This window comes from Stenella coeruleoalba (genome assembly GCF_951394435.1).
Source record: "Stenella coeruleoalba genome assembly, chromosome: 10".
Classification (NCBI taxonomy): Eukaryota; Metazoa; Chordata; class Mammalia; order Artiodactyla; family Delphinidae; genus Stenella; species Stenella coeruleoalba.
The window spans coordinates 53,365,863-53,387,955 of NC_137156.1; the positions used below are offsets into that span (position 1 = coordinate 53,365,863).

At 45.2% G+C, this 22,093-nt stretch overlaps 1 protein-coding gene across 1 annotated transcript in view; it reads left to right on the forward strand.

Annotated features, from left to right (window-relative positions):
• The first annotated feature begins 285 nt into the window (after window positions 1–285).
• The window catches only part of CRTAP (cartilage associated protein), a 32,606-nt gene continuing 10,798 nt past the window's right edge, over window positions 286–22,093 (forward strand). Inside the window, exons 1-4 of the mRNA XM_079935335.1 lie at window positions 286–887; window positions 6,145–6,294; window positions 13,257–13,428; window positions 18,399–18,527. Coding sequence (XP_079791461.1) covers window positions 417–887; window positions 6,145–6,294; window positions 13,257–13,428; window positions 18,399–18,527 — 922 coding nt within the window. The 5' untranslated portion in view covers window positions 286–416. The remainder of the gene's footprint in view (window positions 888–6,144; window positions 6,295–13,256; window positions 13,429–18,398; window positions 18,528–22,093) is intronic.

Sequence of the window (22,093 nt, forward strand, 5' to 3'; positions counted from 1 at the left end):
CCATCCCAACCAGACTTGCTGAATGAGAAACTCTGGGGTCACGGTCCAGGAATCTGCGTTTTCACAAGTCCTCTAAGAGATTCTAAAGTGTAAGCAGCGCTGATCTATGATCCATTAGGGCCGCGCCTGGCTTGCAGACCGCCCTCTTTATAAAGGAGCTAACCGTGGAGCCCAGGATCACGGGTTAGATCGTGCAGGAACTAGAGGGCAGCGCCCCTCCCCAGGACACCCACTCCGCGCGGGCAGCTTCGCCCGGACCCCCGGATTGGGTGGGGAGGGGCAGCCGGACGGGGCGGGCCGGAGGCTGGCGTCCCCGCCTCCCCAGCATTCGGCTCGCCGCGTCGCTCAGTCCTCCCGCTTCCTTTCCTTCTCGCACCCCTCCTTCCTTCCTTCCTTCCTTCCTTCCGTCGGGAGCGATGGAGCCGGGGCGCCGGGCGGCTGCGGCGCTGCTGGCGCTGCTGTGCGCTGGCTGCGCGCTGCGCTCCGGGCGCGCCCAGTACGAGCGCTACAGCTTCCGCAGCTTCCCTCGGGACGAGCTGATGCCGCTCGAGTCGGCCTACCGGCACGCGCTGGACCAATACAGCGGCGAGCACTGGGCGGAGAGCGTGGTTTATCTGGAGATCAGCCTGCGGCTGCACCGCCTGCTACGCGACAGCGAGGCCTTCTGCCACCGCAACTGCAGCGCGACGCCGCAGCCCGAGCCCGCCGCCGGCCTCGCGCGTCACCCAGAGCTGCGCCTCTTCGGGGGCCTGCTGCGCCGCGCGCACTGCCTCAAGCGCTGCAAGCAGGGCCTGCCGGCCTTCCGCCAGTCGCAGCCCAGCCGCGAAGTGCTGGCCGACTTCCAGCGCCGAGAGCCCTACAAGTTCCTGCAGTTCGCCTACTTCAAGGCAAGTCCGCCTCGCCTCGCCCCGCCCCCCAAGCCTAGGCCCCGCCCCTTAGGCCTAGGCTCTGTCCCTCGGTCCTGGGCCGCGTCCCAACGCTCTTTCTTGACTTAGTTCTTTCCCACCCCGCGCTGCGGAAGGACGCCTTCAAATCCTGTTCCCCCTATTCTTCATCTTCAATAGAGATGAAAATACTTTTCTTGAAGGGTTGTTCTGAGGCGGAGAACATACATAGAACGCCTAGCACAGTGTTATTTGAAGACAGACTCCTTTTTTGGTATATACGATTAAAATCCCATTTCTCAAGTGAGTGGTGCCTTTCAGTAATAGGGCGGAAGAGGACCTGCGGAGCCGGCCGGTCCCTTTTAAAGAGGAAATTAAGGCCAGGAAAGGGCAGGGCTCCTTGGAAGGACACTTCCCTGCCTGGAGGAGAAGCAGCTGAGCGCTGTGATTCATCAGGGCTGGCGCTCTGGGCTGGCTGTCTTTCATCTAGAATGTAACACAGTTGTCTTCCTCCTTTTTGTGGCTGCTTACATTCTGCCTGTGATTGCTGGCTAAAAAGAGCCACAAATTGCAGTCTCTGTCCTTTAAGTCCTTACTCTGGGGACCCACAAGTTTTAAGAGGGGCCGAATTCCCTGTTACTGGATAAACAGGTTTTAGCTTGGTGGGTCTTCACCGGGTGTTGCCAATAGAGCCCTCTCAAAGTCCAGTTTCTATTTTCTCTAACCGAAAACGAGTTTTTAAACTTTGCTTTCAGTCTTTGGGCTGCAAGATCTGTTTTTCATATTTCCCTGAAACGGAGCTGCGTGTCTGTTGCATTCATATGAACCATAAAACAGCACAAACCCTAAATAGGAGAAAAGCTGGGTTATTTTTATGCCTAATTACAGTTTTATATAAGTATCAGATTTGTGAATGTTTGTCCTGGCAATAAAAAGACAATTTTAAAATAGAACGGGGATAAGATTAATACATTTCCAGAATGTATGAAATGCAGAAATAATGGCTGACTCATACAAGCAGTGTTTTTTACGCTAAAAAGGACTCGTTTTAATCCTCTCTCTTTTTTGTAGAACTTTTGGCAAATACAGTCTGAGCCAAATTTGAGTCACATAATCGAGGGGAAAACGTTTTATTTTTAAACCTGGAGAATAGTGGAAGCTCTGATTTCTCTAATATACAGATGACTTTGAAACAAGTGCTGCAGGGAGGAGGGGACTGCAGTGCTACAATATGACCGGAAGGCAGGGGTTTCCTCCATCCTGACATCCTCAAAGGTTAGGAAGTTCATAGCTTCTCTCAAAACCCTTTGTAGGTCTTGTAACAATCACTTACTTATAAGTCAGTATAGGGAATTCCCTGGCGGTCCAGTGGTTAAGGCTCCGCACTTCCATGGCAGGGGGCATGGGTTCGATCCCAGGTCAGGGAACTAGGATCCTGCAAGCTGTGGGGTGCAGCCAAAAAACAAAAGTCAGTATAATACCATCTGTCTTAGTATTTTGAGATCACTTACAGGGCAGGGAGAAGTTTAGAATTTTATAAATAAACCAGAACCTTCACTTAATTGCTTCAACTGAAAATCACTGAAAAAGTGATTTGGGGTGATGATATTGTGTGGCTGATTTTTTTTTTTCCTTAATGGAGTTTGTATTTTCAAACTATGTTTCTGGGTAGAGAGGAAATAATTGGTGACAGGCACATTCATTCGGCTGGCGACAGGTACTGGAGATGGATGGTGCTTCCTGCCCTAGCAGGATCTGAAACCACGGTAGGTTTCATGCCCCCAGCCTGACTTAGGTTCATGTCATGAGCTGTGGGTTCTCTCTGTGGCCGCCATCTCCATGAAATGCTCATCTTCCCCACAGGCCGAGGAACAGGTGGGCCCCAGCGCTTTATCAAATCCTTGGTGACTGTTGAACTCTGAGCTGACAGAGCTGGCTGCCTCACAGGCATGCTTACCCCCTCTTTGCCTAGACCTGGACTCTGTCCTCCCCTGGTTGAGGGGTGGCTGGTTTGGCAGGTGACTGGGAGCCTCTCATGCAGGTGGCTGTCTCTCAGGAACCCATGGCAGGGTAGGTTCCCCCACCCCCTCCTTCTCTAAAACCTGCCTGGGGGCTGTCAGAGGTTTAGCTGTCAAGGTGTGGCTCCATGCTCCAGCTGACAGAGCTGGAGTTAAAAGTGAATAAAATCATCCTTCAGGAAGGGATTCCATTTTGTAAAACTCAGGTCCTGAGTGAGAGGCCTTAAAAATCCCACCCTGTGCCACTCTTTCTAAGTGCTCTTCTGAGAATCAGAGAATCTAATTTCATTGGCACATGCTTTAAAAAGGGCTGCATTCATACTCTTCCCTTCCTTCTCGCTGCCAGACTGGCCTTTTTCCAGCCAGGAGTATAAAGCTGTCTGTAGACCTCTTTCAAAGGCAGTTCTGGGAATTCCCTGGTGGTCCAGTGGTTAGGACTCTGTGCTTCCCCATCCCCCTTCCGCCCCCCCCCCACCCCAGCCCAGAGTTCCATCCGTGGTCCATGAGCTAAGATCCCACAAGCAGCCGGCAGCAGAGCCAAAAAAAAAAAAAGGCAGTCGCACTCCAGGTCACTAGCTGGCATTCTCCAAATATCAGCACTGGCTTCTGGGAGTCTGTCGTTATCACCACCCATCACTCCTCCAGGGCAGCCACTGCCATTGTCTCCAAATGACTGGGCTCCCATGCTGGGGCAATTTTGCACAGGTATGTGCTATCCTTTGATTCTCGGAAATCCAGAGTGTGCCAAGTATCCCTTTATTTTTCTCTCTCCAAACTGAATTCCCTAATTCTTGCCCCCGAGTGTCCCTCTGGATTGGCTGAAGGAGTCTCTGTGCACGAGATCCGGGGGCCTCCCCTCCCCCCACCAGGTTGTGCTGTGATTCCAGGGCACCGAGGAGCCAGGGCATCGCAGGGGATCCTCTGTTTGCTGCTTGCGTGTCCACACAGGGAGGTGTCCCTATCCTCGGCTGCCCACCTCTTGAGCCTCCCGCCCCCAGAGCATCCCATTCCTCTCTAAGGACTTCTGCTCTCCTGGGCTCCGCCTGCAGGTGCCAAACCTGAAGGTCAAGGGCCACAGACCTTGCTGCCCCTGCAGACCCCAAGGGGGACTTTCTTCTGGCCTAGAGGGTTCCCCTTCCTCCCTCTTCTTCTTCCAGGCCAGTCAGCTTCTTCCTGCAGCTCCCTCTCCCGATTTCCTCCTCTTCCCATACTTGCCAAGTTCTCTCAAGAGTACAGGGGCTTTTGTCATGTTTCTGTGTCCTGACCAGACAGCTACCTCCCATGAGGCAGTGAAACTCAGAATCAGCTGACCACCACCTAATGAGGAGAAGAGAGAGAGGGGGAAATAGAGGGAAACATGAATTAATTTCATGAAAATATTATGCAGTGGTGATGTTACATCCAAATCACTGGTACTTACCAAGTCCTGCTTTGTTGCAGGAACTGTGCCAGGTACCAGGAGTGCAGACATGAATGACACTGCTGGGTCCTTCAAGGCTCAGAGGCTGGAGGGGGAGACAGACACATTAGCTGAGACCACAAAGAGGTGTGAAAAGCAGGGAGACAGAACACAGGATGACACAAAAGATGCTACCATCAAAAAATTCACAAACAATAAATGCTGGAGAGGGTGTGGAGAGAAGGGAGCCCTCCTATACTGTTAGTGGGAGTGTAAATTGGTATAGCCACTGTGGAGAACAGTATGGAGGTTCCTTAAAAAAACAAAAATAGAGCTACCATATGACCCAACAAACCCACTCCTGGGCATATATCTGGAGAAAAACACGGTCTGAAAGGATGCATGCACCTCAGTGTTCATTGCAGCATTGTTTACAATAGCTGTGACATGGAAGCAACCTAAATGTCCATCGACAGATGAATGGATAAAGAAGATGTGGAACGTATATACAATGGAATATTACTCAGCCATAAAAAAGAATGAAATAATGCCATTTGCAGCAACATGGAGTTGCTAGAGACTGTCATACTGAGTGAAGTAAGTCAGACAGAGAAATATCATATGATATCACTTATATGCAGAATCTAAGAAAAAAGATACAAATGAACTTATTTACAAAAATAATTATATACATTTTAATTATAATGTATTACATATATTACATTATATAGCGTATAAAATATATTAGTACACATATATCCATGAAATAGTAAAGTTACATGTCAACATGTCTATCTGCAAGTATTCACCTGTAGACCCATGTATATGATGTGTGTGTGTGTGTGTGTGTGTGTGTGTATCTATATATATAGATAGAGGAGAGAGAGAGGAAATGAATCCATTTGGTACAGGTTGGGTCAGTTACTTGAAATAAACAGGTCATAAGGAGGCATGTCCCCCACCAAAAAAAAAAGACTCTTGATCAAGGTTACGGGAATAGGGAGGGCTCACCTGCATGTCCAGTACGTAAAGGCAGGGATTCTTTCCCTGTTTTGCTCATTGTTACAAACCCATTTCCTAGAACAGTGCCTGGCATGTAGGAAGCTTGAAACAAATATTTGCTGAGTGAATGGATGAGTAAGTGAGGAGGTGGTGGGAATCACTGAGAACAGTGAAGTGGAGATTCTGTGAGAGACTCTGGAAAGTATTGATACATCTGTCAAGGTTCTGGCAGAAAAGATGTGATATAGTCATACTGGGTAGTTGGAGGAACTTTTAATAAAGCAGGTATTTACAAGGGCTAGTGATAGTGAGGTGTGACACTCCCCCACCCAGGCCAGAAGGGGCAAGGGAGAGACGAATTGCTGGAAGCCAGAAGGAGAGATACCAGAAGGAGAGGCCCCCTTTGAGAGGGGCTGTGACCTTCAGTCAAGGGAGCGACCTTGCAGGGAGGGAGCCAGGACACTAACAGCCCAGCCTTATTCTCTTCCCTTCCTTCAGTCTCCTGTTGGGTCCCTGTTGGAGCTCCTCATTGATGAACCCACTGGAAGCTATGGGGACAAAGGAGTCCGCTGTGACAGCCTGTACACCAGCCTCCTGGGCAGGGCAGGGTAGGGTGGAGACTGCAGGGCGTAGATCGGGACAGGCACACAAAGGCCATCTACTCACCTGCAGCGAATGAACACTCTTCCAGAGTGGCTGGACCAGGTCTTGCTGGGTCTTGGAAATCACTGAACCCTTCGCTTCCAACATTGTGTAGAAACACAAAGTTGCCGAAGGACTGAACAGACGTTCACGCTCATCACCCATTGAGTAGCTTTTCTCTTTCTTCTTTGTATTTTAGGCAAATAATCTTCCAAAAGCCATTGCAGCTGCTCACACCTATCTACTGAAGCATCCTGATGATGAAATGATGAAGAGAAACATGGCTTATTATAAGAGCCTGCCCGATGCCGAGGACTACATTAAAGACTTGGAAACCAAGTTGTATGAGGTATATTTGCATTTTTACACAGTGGTTATTTGCAATGCGAGCTGTCAAAGAAGCGTATCTCAGTGAACATCTATTGACATCAAAGGACTGCTAGTGATTTTTGATGACATTTAGTGAATATTATGACAATAGAAATGATTGCCTTTTTAACACCTAGCTGATCCATTTAAGAATGCAATTTTACTTTCCATGATGATTTTAAAGCCACTTTTTTCTAAATGCTACATTTTAGAAATATGGTCATGTGATGGTAGAATAAGATGGTAGAATAAAGACGTGTCTTGGAAATCATCTGAAAATGACCAAGAATAGGAGAAACAGAAATATAATTCTCCATTTCTGATGAAGCTAGGAAACATATATATTAATACACACACACAACTTTATATCTTAAGTTGGAAAGGAAATAGAGGCGCTAGGAGGACTGACTTGACAGATTGGAGGCTACTTAAGTCTCTGCATCTGCAGCGCGGAATTCTGATGAGAATGAATGAGGATAATAAGAAGAGGAAGAATCTGAGCCCTTTGAGCACTTACTGTTGTCCGGCCCTGTCGAGCTCGGGCTCTGGGGGTGTGGGTACCAGTGGAGGGTTGAAAACAGAGGGATGTGTTGAAAGTACCCATGGGAGCCGTTAGATCCTAAGGTCTGACTCCAGGGTTTCCTATCGTGGGACCAGATCTCAAGCTCACTTTTTCACTGGTGGTGACCCTCAAACATAGTGGGCGAAGTCTCTTTCCTGGAGCCCTTCAGTTTTCCAGGGAAGGATTCTCCAGCCTCCTGCAGGGCTGGTGGGGTGTCCGTGCTTCTCTACTGGTGTCTGAGAGCCAGTCTCGGGAGAGGGATGGGGGTCTCACAGCTGAGTCTGAGACCTTACCTGATTCCTGGTTTTTCAGCCCATGCCTGGACTGATAGCAGGCTCTGCTATGCCTGCTCCCTGGCCCCTCAGCCTTTATGGGTAGAGTCTCTAGAAGAGACCACCAGTCTCTGGCAAGGAGCGGCTTTGGGAGGTGTGGTCCCTTAGGTGAGCAGGTGGGCGCTGGTGGGGGAACCCAGGGTTCCAACAGCTCTGTTCAGACTTTCAGCCCTGCTTTCTTTCCCATGCCTTGTGCCAGCCTCTGTGGTCCCTGGTGCCTGCAGGTGCCTACGAGTGTGTAGCTCGCCTGCTCTGAGGTCCCTCCTCTCTGATAATTTGTTTTTTTTGTCTTTCCAAAAGTTGTTGAAATCTCTTGTCTGCTGCTTGCTCCTTTCCAGTTCTCCCATGAAAGGACTGAAGTCTTTTTACTTTCTTCCCTGTCATTTTTGGGGTAGGGTTTGGGGAGCAGAATGCACTGTGCTTCACTGCAAGCAGCTGCACCCTTCTTGCCCTCTTTGGAGTCCTGCTGGGTGTGGCGGGCTGCCCCCTCCCCACCATCTCCACCGTGCCCAGGGGCTTCCTCTCTCTGCAGGGCTTTCCTGCTGCTGCCACGCTGCCATTTCTGCAGAGCCAGCGGCCTGGTGTTGCTGCTCTCGTACCCAATCTCCAGACAAAGCCCCTTCAGCTCTCTGCCTGTCTTGTTTCCAGGAAATGCTGCCTGCCCAGGAGGTATAAGGAGACCCACCTTCTTAACCTGAGGCCTTTAGTTGGGTGAAAATTTCAGGTCCCAGGGGTGACCCTCAAATACCCCATTCCAGAGCAACTGAAAACAAAACTACAAATGGAGAGCCCCATGCATATTTCAAGGCCTGTCTTGGCCCCTCCAATTTGTCAGGTTTCCGCATGCATCCAAGATCTCCACTTATTTCTTGTGAAACCAGGCTGCTTCCTCAGCCCTAATTATTTCTTTTACCTGCTCCAGGCAACAGTTAGCAGAAATTCCTTGACGTTTCCACTATCTGGCACGCGGCTGCCCTCCCCAGGAACTTGTACTGATGTGTGGCACTCCTAGTTCATACTTCACTGTTAGGGGGAGGGGTATCTGACACTTGCTTAAGCTTTATCTTTTCCTTGAATCGATTTAAAACTTATTTACTAATTTTAAGTGTGTAATTCGATGAGTTTTATCAAAGGTACCACCACAATCATGATGTAGAATATTTTCTTCTCCCCTAAAAAGTTCCCTCATACCCCTGTGCAGTCCAGGCTTTGCCCTACCCCCTGACTCCTGGCAGCCACTGCTCTGGTTTCTGTCACTAGAGTTTTCTTTTTTTCCTTTATTCAAACTTGATTTTATTATCAAGTGCCTGTTACTTTTTTTTTAAATTAAGATAAGACACACAATACTCAACAGTGATTTGAAGATAATCTGAACGAAAGAGAGAACATGGTATATCTCTCCATCAGTTTGTGTCATCTTTGCTTTCTTTCATCAGTGTCTTATAGTTTTCTGAGTACAGGTGTTTTACCTCTTTAGGTAGGTTTATTCCTAGGTATTTTATTCTTTTTGTTGCAGTGGTGAATGGGATTGTTTCCTTAGTTTCTCTTTCTGATTTTTCATCATTCGTGTATAGGTATGCAAGAGATTTCTGTGCATTAATTTTGTATCCTGCAACTTTACCAGATTCATTGATTAGCTCTAGTAGTTTTCTGGTGGCATCTTTAGGATTCTCTATGTATAGTATCACGTCATCTGCAAAGAGTGACAGTTTTACTTCTTCTTTTCCACTTTGTATTCCTTTTATTTCTTTTTCTTCTCTGATTGCCATGGCTAGGACTTCCAAAACTATGTTGAATAATAGTGGCGAGAGTGGACATCTTGTCTTGTTCCTAATCTTAGAGGAAATGCTTTCAGTTTTTCACCATTGAAAATGTTCGCTGTGGGTTTGTTGTATATGGCCTTTATTATGTTGAGGTAGGTTCCCTCTATGCCTACTTTCTGGAGAGTTTTTATCATAAATTGGTGTTGAATTTTGTCAAAAGCTTTTTCTGCATCTATTGAGATGATCATATGGTTTTTATTCTTCAGTTTGTTAATATGGTGTATCACATTGATTGATTTCCGTATATTGAAGAATCCTTGCATCCCTGGGATAAATCCCACTTGATCATGGTAAATCCTTTTTTTTTTTTTTTTTTTTGTTGTGGTACGCGGGCCTCTCACAGTTGTGGCCTCTCCCGTTGCGGAGCACAGGCTCCGGACACGCAGGCTCAGTGGCCATGGCTCACGAGCCCAGCCGCTCCGCGGCATGTGGGATCTTCCCGGACCGAGGCACGAACCCGTGTCCCCTGCATTGGCAGGCGGACTCTCAACCACTGCACCACCAGGGAAGCCTGGTATGATCCTTTTAATGTGTTGTTGGATTCTGTCTGCTAGTGTTTTGTTGGGGATTTTTGCATCTGTATTCATCAGTGATATTGGTCTGTAATTTTCTTTTTTTGTAGTATCTTTGTCTGGTTTTCGTATCAGGGTGATGGTGGCCTCGTGGAATGAGTTTGGGAGTGTTCCTTCCTCTGCAATATTTTGGAAGAGTTTGAGAAGGATGGGATATTAGCTCTTCTCTAAATGTTTGATAGAATTCACCTGTGAAGCCACCTGGTCCTGGACTTTTGTTTGTTTCAAGAGTTTTAATCACAATTTCAATTTCATTCCTTTTGATTGGTCTGTTCATATTTTCTATTTCTTCCTGGTTCAGTCTTGGAAGGTTATATCTTTTTAAGAATTTGTCCATTTCTTCCAGCTTGTCTATTTTATTGGCATATAGTTGCTTGTAGTAGTCTCTTATGATGCTTTGTATTTCTGCGGTGTCCATTGTAACTTCTCCTGTTTCATTTCTAATTTTATTGATTTGAGTCCTCTCCCTCTTTTTCTTGATGAGTCTGGCTAAAGGTTTATCAATCTCACTTATCATCTCAAAGAATCACCTTTTAGTTTTATTGATCTTTGCTATTGTTTTCTTTGTTTCTATTTCATTTATTTCTGCTCTGATCTTTATGATTTCCTTCCTTCAGCTAACTTTGCGTTTTGTTTGTTCTTCTTTCTCTAGTTCCTTTAGGTATAAGGTTAGATTGTTTATTTGAGATTTTTCATGTTTCTTAAGGTAGGATTGTATTGCTAGAAACATTCCATAGGTTTTAGATCGTGTTTTCGTTGTCATTTGTCTCTAGGTATTTTTTGATTTCCTCTTTGATTTCTTCAGTGATCTCTTGGTTATTTAGTAACATACTGTTTAGCCTCCATGTGTTTGTGGTTTTTACATTTTTTCCCCTGTAAATTTTTCTAATCTCATAGCATTGTGGTTGGAAAAGATCCTTGATATGATTTCAATTTTCTTAAATTTACTGAGGCTTGATGTGTGACCCAAGATGTGATCTATCCTGGAGAATGTCCCATGTGCACTTGAGAAGAAAGTGTAATCTGCTGTTTTTGGATGGAATGTCCTATAAGTATCAATTAAATCTATCTAGTCTATTGTGTCATTTAAAGCTTGTGTTTCCTTATTAATTTTCTCTCTGGATGATCTGTCCACTGGTGTAAGTGAGGTGTTAAAGTCCCCAACAATTATTGTGTTACTGTTGATTTCCTCTTTTATAGCTGTTAACATTTGCCTTATGTATTGAGGTGCTCCTATGTTGGGTGCATATATATTTATAATTGTTATATCTTCTTCTTGGATTGATCCCTTGATCATTATGTAGTGTTCTTCCTTGTCTCTTGTAACATTCTTTATTTTAAAGTCTATTTTATCTGATATGAGTATTACTACTCCAGCTTTCTTTTGACTTCCAGTTGCATGGAATATCTTTTTCCATCCCCTCACTTTCAGTCTGTATGTGTCCTTAGGTCTGAAGTGGGTCTCTTATAGACAGCATATATATGGGTCTTGTTTTTGTATCCATTCAGCGAGCCTGTGTCTTTTGGTTGGAGCATTTAATCCAGTCACATTTAAGGTAATTATCAATATGTATGTTCCTATTACCATTTTCTTAATTGTTTTGGGTTTGTTTTCATAGGGCCTTTTCTTCTCTTGTGTTTCCCACTTAGAGAAGTTCCTTTAGCATTTGTTGTAGAGCTGGTTTGGTGGTGCTGAATTCTCTTAGCTTTCGCTTGTCTGTAAAACTTCTGATTTCTCCATCGAATCTGAATGAGATCCTTGCTAGGTAGAGTAATCTTGGTTGTAGGTTCTTCCCTTTCATCACTTTAAATATATCATGTCACTCCCTTCTGGCTTGTAGAGTTTCTGCTGAGAAATCAGCTGTTAACCTTATGGGAGTTTCCTTGAATGTTATTTGTCATTTTCACTTGCTACCTTTAATAATTTTTCTTTGTCAGTTTTGTTGCTATGTGTCTTGGTGTGTTTCTCCCTGGGTTTATCCTGCCTGGGACTCTCTGCGCTTCCTGGACTTGGGTGGCTATTTCCTTTCCCATGTTAGGGAAGTTTTCGACTATAATCTCTTCAAACATTTTCTCAGGTCCTTTCTCTCTCTCTTCTCCTTCTGGGATCCCTATAACGTGAATGTTGGTGCGTTTAATGTTGTCCCAGAGGTCTCTTAGGCTGTCTTCATTTTTTTTCATTCTTTTTTCTTTATTCTGTTCCGCAGCAGTGAATTCCACCATTCTGTCTTCCAGGTCACTTATCCGTTCTGCCTCAGTTATTCTGCTATTGATTCCTTCTGGTGTATTTTTCATTTCAGTTATTGTATTGTTCATCTCTGTTTGTTTGTTCTTTAATTCTTCTAGGTTTTTGTTAAACATTTATGACATCTTGATCTTTGTCTCCATTCTTTTTTCTGAGGTCCTGGGTCATCTTCACTATTATTATTCTGAATTCTTTTTCTGGGATGTTGCCTATCTCCACTTCATTTAATTGTTTTTCTGAGGTTTTATCTTGTTCCTTCATCTGGTACATAGCCCTCTGCCTTTTCATTTTGTCTATCTTTCTGTGAATGTGGTTTTCGCTCTGCAGGTTGCAGGATTGTAGTTCTTGCTTCTGCTGTCTGCCCTCTGGTGGATTGCACCTGCTAGTTTTTGAATTAAATAAAATAAGTGTACCACTGTGAACAGGGTAGAAAAGTCTAGATATAGGTAAGTTACTGATTGGTTTCCTATTTATAATTAAGAGTGAGCATGGTTTCTCCAGAGCTAATGAGAGTAGAGCTTGATGATGGTCTGATTCCTTTCAGGAGGACAGATCTCTCTCCCTTCACGTCTGGACCTTCCTTGGCTTCTCTCTGCTTTCCAGAGCCTGCTTTTGGTTTGTTTGTTTGTTTTTGTTTTTTTTTAATTGAAGTATAGTGGATTTACAGTGTTTCAGGTGTATAGCAGAGTGATTCAGTTACGCATAGAATATATATATATATGTATTATTTTTCAGATTCTTTTCTATTATAGTTATTACAAGCTATTGAATATAGTTCCCTGTGCTATGCAGTAGGTCCTTGTTGTTTACCTATTTTATATATAGTAGTGTGTATCTGTTAATCCCAAATTCCCAATTTATCCCTCCCCTACCCCTTTCCCCTTTGATAACCATAAGTTTGTTTTCCTACTTTGTGAGCCTATTTCTGTTTTGTATACAAGTTCATTTGCATCATTTTTTAGATTCCACATATAAGTGATATCATATGGTATTTGTCTTTCTCTGTCTGGCTTACTTCACTTAGTATGATAATCTCTAGGTCCATCTATGTTGCTCCAAATGGCATTATTTCACTCTTTTTATGGCTGAGTAATATTCCATCTTCTTTATCCATGCAACCTGTTGATGGACACTTAGGTTGCTTCCATGTCTTGGCTATTATAAATAGTGCTGCTATGAACATAGGGATGCATGTATCTTTTTGAATTTAGAGTTTTCTCTGGATATATGCCCAGGAGTGGAGTTGCTGGGTCATATGGTAGCTCTAGTTGTAGTTTTTTGAGGAACGTCATTACGGTTCTCCATAGTGGCTGTACAAATTTACATTCCCACCGACAGTGTAGGAGGATTCCCTTTTCTCCACATCCTCTCCATCATTTATTATTTGTAGACTTTCTGATGATTCCAGAGCCTGTTCATCCGAGCCGTGCGGGGGTACAACGGTGAGAACTGGAGAACGTGCATCACGGACATGGAGCTGGCCCTTCCTGACTTCTTCAAGGCCTTTTATGAGTGTCTTGCTGCCTGCGAGGGCTCCCGGGAGATCAAGGACTTCAAGGATTTCTATCTTTCCATAGCAGGTTAGTGGTGGGTTGTGTCCTCGGCATAAATGGCATAGCTGCCCCTGTGGGTTCTACATGCCTTCTGGGTACTTGAGTGGCCTCTGAGGAACTTTTGAGCTTACATAAGAAAGGGTAACCGGGGTGGCTGACACATGTACGGATCAGCCTCTGATTTGGCGGGAGCTTCTGGAGAAACAGTGAGTATGGTGTCTAGATACAGGCCAGCAGAGAAGGTCTGCCTAATCAGCCCTACTTGATTACAGATTCCCACAGGCTTTTGGAAAAATAAAACTGGGCCCCAAAGCAACTCATGCCCCACCTTAGGGAGATAACTTTGATTATGGCAATTTTTCAGCACACATCAAGGTAAAATGAAGAGTATAATGAACCTCTAATGAGTCATCACTAAGATAACTTTTGGGAAAAAAATTTTCTGACTATAAAATAATTCATGCTTATTATAGGAAGTCTAGAAAACACAGGAAAGAATGAAGAAAATTGAGGACTTCCCTGGCAGTCCAGTGGTTAAGACTCTGTGCTTCCACTGCAGGGGTCGTGGGTTCGATCCCTGGTCGGGGAACTAAGATTCCCACATGCTTCACGGTGCAGCCAAAAAAAAAGAAAGAAAGAAAAACAATTGAAAACACATAAATAGCCCTAGGGTTTCTCCTTAACCAGTAGTGGGCAGCAATGCTCCAGAGAATGGGAAATGGCCAAGAGATGTCCCTAAGTGGTTTGGGAACACGGATGCTCAAACTGCACCTTGCAGGAAGGGGACCCCGGTCAGATAGGTCTGAGATTGGCCTGAGCACCGTCTGCCTGTTGGAGTCTCTGTGCCCTGTGATGGTTAATGGCTCTCAGAAACCCTGGGGTAGGCAGCTCTTTTACAGTTATTGAATCCAGGATGGTTTTTGTTTTTGTTTTTTACTTATTAATTTATTTTTGGCTGTGTTGGGTCTTCGTTTCTGTGCGAGGGCTTTCTCCAGTTGCGGCGAGCGGGGGCCGCTCTTCATCGTGGTGTGCGGGCCTCTCACTATTGCGGCCTCTCTTGTTGTGGAGCACAGGCTCCAGACGTGCAGGCTCAGTAGTTGTGGCTCACGGGCCTAGTTGCTCCGCAGCATGTGGGATCTTCCCAGACCAGTGCTCCAACCCGTGTCCCCTGCATTGGCAGGCAGATTCTCAACCACTGCACCACCAGGGAAGCCCTGTTTTTGTTTTCGAATCACTGTTTTGCTCATGGATCTCTTTTTCCACAGAGTACCTTTATTTTTCTTAACAAAACCTTTTTATTGTGGAAAATTTCAAACATATACGAAGAATAGAAGAGTGTAAAGAAACCCCATGTCACCATGATGCAGCTTCACTATGGTCAACTCAGGGTCACCTGGGTGTCATCTAATTCCCACCCACTTACCTCTTATATTATTACTATTATTTTAAAAATATATTTATTTATTTATTTGGCTGTGCCAGGTCTTAGTTGTGGCAGGTGGGATCTTCGCTGCAGCATGCGGGATTTAGTTCCCTGACCAGGGATTGAATCCGGGGCATCTGCATCAGGAGCTCGGAGTCTTAAGCACTGGACCACCAGGGAAATCCCTCATGTTATTTTGAAGCAAATCCCAGATGTTGTTATCACTTCATTTGTAATGTTTCAGTAGGTACCTCTAAAAGATAAGAACTCGTTTTTTTCAACCACTGAACCATCACACCTAAAAGAATTTTAACAACAGTTCCTTGATCTCATCATCAAATATCCAGTGTCCCAGTCATCTCAGAAATGTCATACATGTGTGTTCCTTAAATTTACAATTTGTTGGGGTTTTGTGTGTTTTCTTTTTTTTTTCCTTCTTCTTGGCCCCACTGTGCGACTTGTGGGATCTTAGTTACCCGACCAGGGATTGAACCCGGGTCCCCAGCAGTGAAAGTATGGAGTCCTAACCACTGCCAGGGAATTCCCAATTTATTGGTTTGAATCATGTTCAAAATAAGTTCCACACATTGCATTTGGTTATCTTCTTAAATTTTTATTTTGAACAAAACTTTACTATTTTAACCGTGTGTAAGTGTACAGTTCATTGGCAGTAAGTACATTCACATTGTTGTGCAGCCCTCACCACCATCCATCTCCAGAACTTTTTCATCTTCCCAAACTGAAACTCTGTACCCATTAAACACTAACTCTCCATCTTCCTCCTTCCCAGTCCCTAGCAACCACCATTCTTCTTCTGTGTCTATGAATTTGATTACTCTGGGTACCTCATATAAGCAGAATCATACAGTATTAGTCCTCTTATGACTGGCCTATTTCACTTAGCGTAATGTCCTCAAGGTTCATCCATATTCTAGCAAATTGGTTATCTTTTATTTTTTTAATTTTTAAAAAATTATCTATTTATTTATTTTTGGCTGTGTTGGGTCTTCGTTGCTTCGTGTGGGCTTTCTCTAGTTGCAGCGAGTAGGGGCTACTCTTCGTTGTGGCACGCGGGCTTCTCTCTAGTTGTGGCGTGAGGGTTTTCCCTCGCTAGTTGTGGCACCCGGGCTCTAGAGCACCTAGTTGCAGCACACGGGCTCTCTTGTTGAGGTGCACGAGCTCAGTAGCTGTGGCTCACGGGCTTAGTTGCCCCGCGGCACGCGGGATCTTACTTCCCCGACCAGGGATCAAACCCACGTCCCCTGCATTGGAAGGCGGATTTTTTACCATTGGACCACCAGGGAAGTGGTGACACTAAGTTTTAAACATTTGGTTGAGGTGCTTTCCAGTTTCTCCACAATATAATTACTGTTTTTCCTTTTTAAATTAATAATTTGTGGATAGGTGCTTCGAGACTAGGACAACTTGCTGTCCATCAAACCCTCCCCACCCTACCCCCACTGATTTGGCACACTGTTGAGAATTCTTGCCTGAAGCATCTTTTTCTATAAAGGTTGTGTGAATATAAAACTACTTTCCCTAGGGATTTCCCTGGTGGTCCAGTGGTTAAGACTTCGCACTTCCACTGCACTGGGCAGGGGTTTGATCCCTCATTGGGGAACTAAGATCCCACATGCTGTGCAATGCAGGCAAAAAAAAAAGAAAAGAAAAAAAAACTACTTTCCCTTTATTTATTTATTTATTTTGCGGTACACGGGCCTCTCACTGTTGGGGCCTCTCCCGTTGCGGAGCATAGGCTCCGGACGCGCAGGCTCAGCGGCCATGGCTTACGGGCCCAGCCGCTCCGCGGCATGTGGGATCTTCCCGGACCAGGACCGTGTCCCCTGTATCGACAGGCGGACTCTTAACCACTGCGCCACCAGGGAAGCCCAACTTTCCCTTTATTTTTGTGTCTGCTTCTTTCATACAGAATAGGTACCATACGTTAAACACTATTCTATGTTATGCTTTTTCCACTTAACAATATATCCTAACTAGTGTGTAGAGATTGTGTCATTCTTTTTATTACTGCCAAGTGCTCCACTGAGGGTTGGGGGAGTGATGTACCCCAGTTTATTCAACTATCTGATAGATATTTGGGCTGTTCCAATCTTTTGCTATTACATCTAATACTGCAGTGGGGAATTTTAGTGGGCTGTTGTTGTTTGCTAAGTATGGAAGTGTGTTTGCAAAGTCAACATCAGTGGGATTGATAGTTCAGAGTAAAGGTTTACATAAATTATTTGGTATTTTAAGGTACCATTTTGCATTCCTACCAGTAACGTAGGAGAGTGCCTGTTCCTACAGTCTTGCTGGCAAAATGTGTATCATCATGCTGGAGTCTTTCGCTTCTGGCTGAATGAAAGGAGAAAAGGGAGGGGCCAAGGGGCACCTGGAAGGTTGTTAGGGACCAGCCCCAGAAGTAGTATTCATCAGTTGTTACTGTCCACATTTCATGGCTCACTTAGTCACATGGCCCCAACCTAACTGCAAAGGAGGCTGGGAAATGTAGTCTTTGACATCTTTCTATGTGACTATATTTAGGTATTTTTAAAATTTTATTTTATTTTATTTATTTATTTGGCTGCACCAGGTCTTAGTTGCGGCACTTGGGATCTTTAGTTGTGGCATGAGAACTCTTAGTTGCGGCATGCATATGGGATCTAGTTCCCTGACAAGGGATCGAACCTGTGTCCCCTGCAGTGGAAGTGCAGAGTCCTAACCACTGGACTGCCAGGGAATCACCGAGAATATGTGTATTTTAACCTTTGATAAATTTTACCAAATTGTACTCCAAAACATTTGTTCCTATTTTGCTCCTACCAACAGAACATGAGAGCATGAGTCTCACTATTCTCTTCCTATCACTGGACATCATCAAATTTTAAACATTTTGCCAATGTAATAGCTTACATTATTTTAGGTAGAATTGTATTTCTTAATTTCAAATGTGGTTTAGATCTTTTCACAGTGTTTATTAGCCCTTTTTATAATTTCTATTAACATCCTTTTGGCTATTTTTATAGTGGACATTCGTCTTTTTCTTATTGATTTAGGAAACTTTGTGCGTGAAAGATTTTAGCCCTTTATCATAAGTGTTGTGAATATTTTACTTTTATCATTTTATCATTTATCATTTTTACCTTGATCTTTTGGGGCAGTGGGGCAGAAGCGGCATTAAGAAAATAATGGATACAACACAGACCTCCTAGAGAACGGACTTGAGGTTATGGGGAGGGGGAAGGGTGAGCTGTGACAGGGCGAGAGAGAGTCATGGACATATACACACTAACAAACGTAGTAAGGTAGATAGCTAGTGGGAAGCAGCCGCATGGCACAGGGATATTGGCTCGGTGCTTTGTGACAGCCTGGAGGGGTGGGATAGGGAGGGTGGGAGGGAGGGAGATGCAAGAGGGAAGACATATGGGAACATATGTTTATGTATGACTGATTCACTTTGTTATAAAGCAGAAACTAACACACCATTGTAAAGCAATTATACCCCAATAAAGATGTTAAAAAAAAAAAAAGAAGATAATGGATACACTGCCTGAAAATTTGTGTGTTCTTTCAGATCATTATGTGGAAGTTCTGGAATGCAAAATACAGTGTGAAGAGAACCTCACCCCAGTCATAGGAGGATATCCAGTCGAGAAATTTGTGGCTACCATGTATCATTATTTGCAGTTTGCTTATTATAAATGTAAGTAATCATCTTCTAGGAGATCTGAGCAAGGTACGAAGACTTAGCTTCCACATCTGCAGAGAGTACTAACCTCCTAAGATCGTTGTGAGGATTAAATGAGTTGATAGACGTGGAATGCTTAGGAAATTCACGCACTGGCACATGGCAAACTCTATATAACCGTTTTTTTGGTGGTTGTTGTTGTTGTTTTGGCCGCTCTGCGTGGCATGCGTGATCTTAGTTCCCCGACCAGGGATCAAACCCATGCCCCCTTGCAGTGGAGGCGCAGAGTACTAACCAATGGACCGCCAGGCAAGTCCCTTTTTTCTTTTCTTTTTTTAAAAAATATCATTATTTCCCTTCTTCCACATCATTGGCTTTACTTTTCAGACTCTTAGAAGGTCATTGCAGTTGGTCCTGCCTTGGCCTGAAATTGGAGCTTATCAATCAGAACCTTCCAAGTGGACAAAGGGGACACATGGGAGAAAGAAAGGAACTTGGAGTTCAGACTTCAGAGCCTGAATTTCCTGGCTTTCCCCCCTCTCTCTGTAGCCAAGATTGCTGGGTGCCACTCGCGTGAGCAGCGTGTACCTTGGCAGTTCGGTGACAAGCACGGGAAGTCACTAGGGTCATTTGCAGCAGCGACAACTCTACCCTCCTGATGAAATGTCTGGGTCTGCTGGCAGGTGTCTGGCTAGCTTCCCCAAGGCTGCCCTTCAAACTCAGGGGCGGCTGGTCTTGGGGACTCAGGGATGTCCTGGAGGAGTGCCAGGTGACCTTGTCTTCCACAGCCCCCCTTCCCCGCTGTGTCCATCCTGTTCTTCGTTGGGTTCCCTCTGCCTCAGCAGCCACCTAACCTGCCTACCTTTTAATCCCATCTCATCTCTTCTCCAGGACACACTGAAAGCCTTGCCTGCTGAAGGTTAAAAAAGGGAAAAAAAGAAAAGAAAAATATTTTCCTTCTCTCCCTCTCTCTCTCTTTTTAGTTTTTAAATTAAAAATATTTAAACTTTTGCCGTTAATCAAGATGGCTTCTTTGTTCCTGGAAAGTCTCGGATACTGACATTTATACCATGTTTTTCTGAGGAAGGTGACTGGCCTCTCTCAGCAGTGAACCTGATCTTAGAGCGGCCTGAACCTCATCTAAGGATGCAATGAAATGTACTGAAATGTCCCTTGGTTGGGACATTTCTGAGATCCAGAGGAGGTTGAGGTGTGTTTTTAACAGGTGTCCTTCCCAGAAGTCCCCTTTCATGGAGGGAAGGATGAGATTTTATTTGCTACTGTCACCCCAGCGTGAGCTGTCTGGTAAAGGATTATTTAGCATAGAGGACAAGAGTCTAGTTTTATATAATGTGTGAACTTGCTTTCCTATGAGGCAGCACTGAGCTCACAGCATGATGCCAGCAAATATTTATGGACCACATTCTGGTGTGGAGGGGACAGTTTTCCACTAGGCAGTGTCTTTGCTTATGAAGAGCCCTCTTTTCTAATATAAATAGCTGATTTAATGTAAGTGCTTTTTTTCAAAAAGGCTTATAAGAGAAGCTTATTGCAGTGAACCAAACATCGCAGAGATGTACAGAGAAACATCAAAAGCAAACAACCCGGGCTTCCCTGGTGGCGCAGTGGTTGGGAGTCCGCCTGCTGATGCAGGGGACGCGGGTGCGTGCCCCGGTCCGGGAGGATCCCTCGTGCCGCGGAGTGGCTGGGCCCGTGGGCCGTGGCCGCTGGGCCTGCGCGTCCGGAGCCTGTGCTCCGCAGCGGGAGAGGCCGCTGCGGTGAGAGGCCCGCGTACCGCAAAAAAAAAGCCAACAGCCCATCTCCATCCCCCTCCCTGCTCTCCCCCAACCCCAGTGTTAACTGTTGGCTTATATTCAGCCACACTTGGAAGGACCCTTTTTTAATGAGAATTATGAAAAAATTATGTACATGTTTTATTTAACTTCTGGAAATTTCAAAACATATATTGGGGGCTTCCCTGGTGGCGTCGTGGTTAAGAATCTGCCTGCCAATGCAGGGGACATGGGTTCAAGCCCTGGTCTGGGAAGATCCCTGGAGCAGCTAAGCCTGGGCACCACAACTACTGAGCCTGCGCTCTAGAGCCCACGAGCCACGACTACAGAACCCGCGTGCCACAACTACTGAAGCCCACGTGCCTAGAGCCCGTGCTCTGCAACAAGAGAAGCCACTGCAATGATGAGCCTGCGCACCTCAACGAAAAGTAGCCCCCGGTTGACCACAAGTAGAAAAAAGCGTGTGTGCAGCAGCGAAGATCCAACACAGCCAAAAAAAAAAAAAAAAGAAAAAAGAAAAACCAAGGTAATTAATAAAAACAACAACATATGTTGGAGAGGTTGGTATAATGATCTCTAGGGTGCCCATCACCCAGTTTCAACTTTTATCAACACATTGCTGATCTTGGATTCAGTTTACAGATGTTCTGTTGGAAGAAAATATAGCCCGTGTTTTTCTTTCATTTTCATGAGAAGCTGTGCTGACACTTCACTAAACTACCCCGTGAATGGACATTGAAACATGGATCTTCCAGCCACTAAGTAGGCTTGGTTCAGTGGGAACACGCGAGGACACTGGAGTTTAGAGGTGTTCCGGACACTTCCAGGCCCTGGAAGCTCACTGGTCAATCCTCTGAAATCCTGACTAACTCTAAAAACCAACCAGAATATCAGAAAATGTGGCAAAGACATAATGGATAAAACACCAAAATTTTCAGCTTTTCTTGCTGCTCCCTAAGAAATCTTTGCTTTCTGGATTACAGGTAAATAGTGTGAGTAAAATTTACATCTTGAAATTGGCCTCTTGAATCCTCTTGGCCCTGTTTTGAATTCTTTTTCAATCACCTACCCCAGGACGTTTCTTGAGGACAGGTGTCATTTCCAACCCCACAGGCCTTGTGACTAGGAAGTGCCCATCAGCAGTGGTTTTAAAGTTGTTGTTATGGGAAACGGCCACAAGGCGGCAGCATTTCTTCATGCCTAACTTGGATACTTGGGTAACCGGAACCTTAGGAAAATCATGTTCCTGGGTTGTCAAGGAGGATGTAATGTGCCAGAAGAAAGGCCCAAGGGCTTGTGTCTCATTCCTTCTTCCCCCTTACCCTTCACCCCACAGAGAAATCGCAGCCCCAGCAACACCGCTGCACTGAGGGCGCTGTCGTCCCTGGGTGGGGCGATTCTAAGGAAGGAGGATGGAGGTGGGAACCCCACCACCAGGAGACGTGGAGACCAGGTGACTTTTCAGAGCTTCTCCAGACCAGAGGTCCACCCTTTCTTGGGTGCACTAGGCTTGGCTTAGCTTTGGAAGGGCTCACCTGGATCTGGAGATGGCAGTCTCATCCAGAGGGGACCCGGCACTACAGGTCCAAGGGGGGCTCGTTTGATGGCATATCCTCCCCAGCTCCCTCAGCCCCACGAGAGTGCAGCCTTGGGACCCAAGCCTCCTTAGGCTTCAGGGATGTGACCCCAGCCCCAGTTACCAAGCCCTGAGGGAAATACGGCAGGTACTACTTTTTTTTAATTGAATTTTTCTTTTATATGGACTATAGTTGATTTACAATGTTGTGT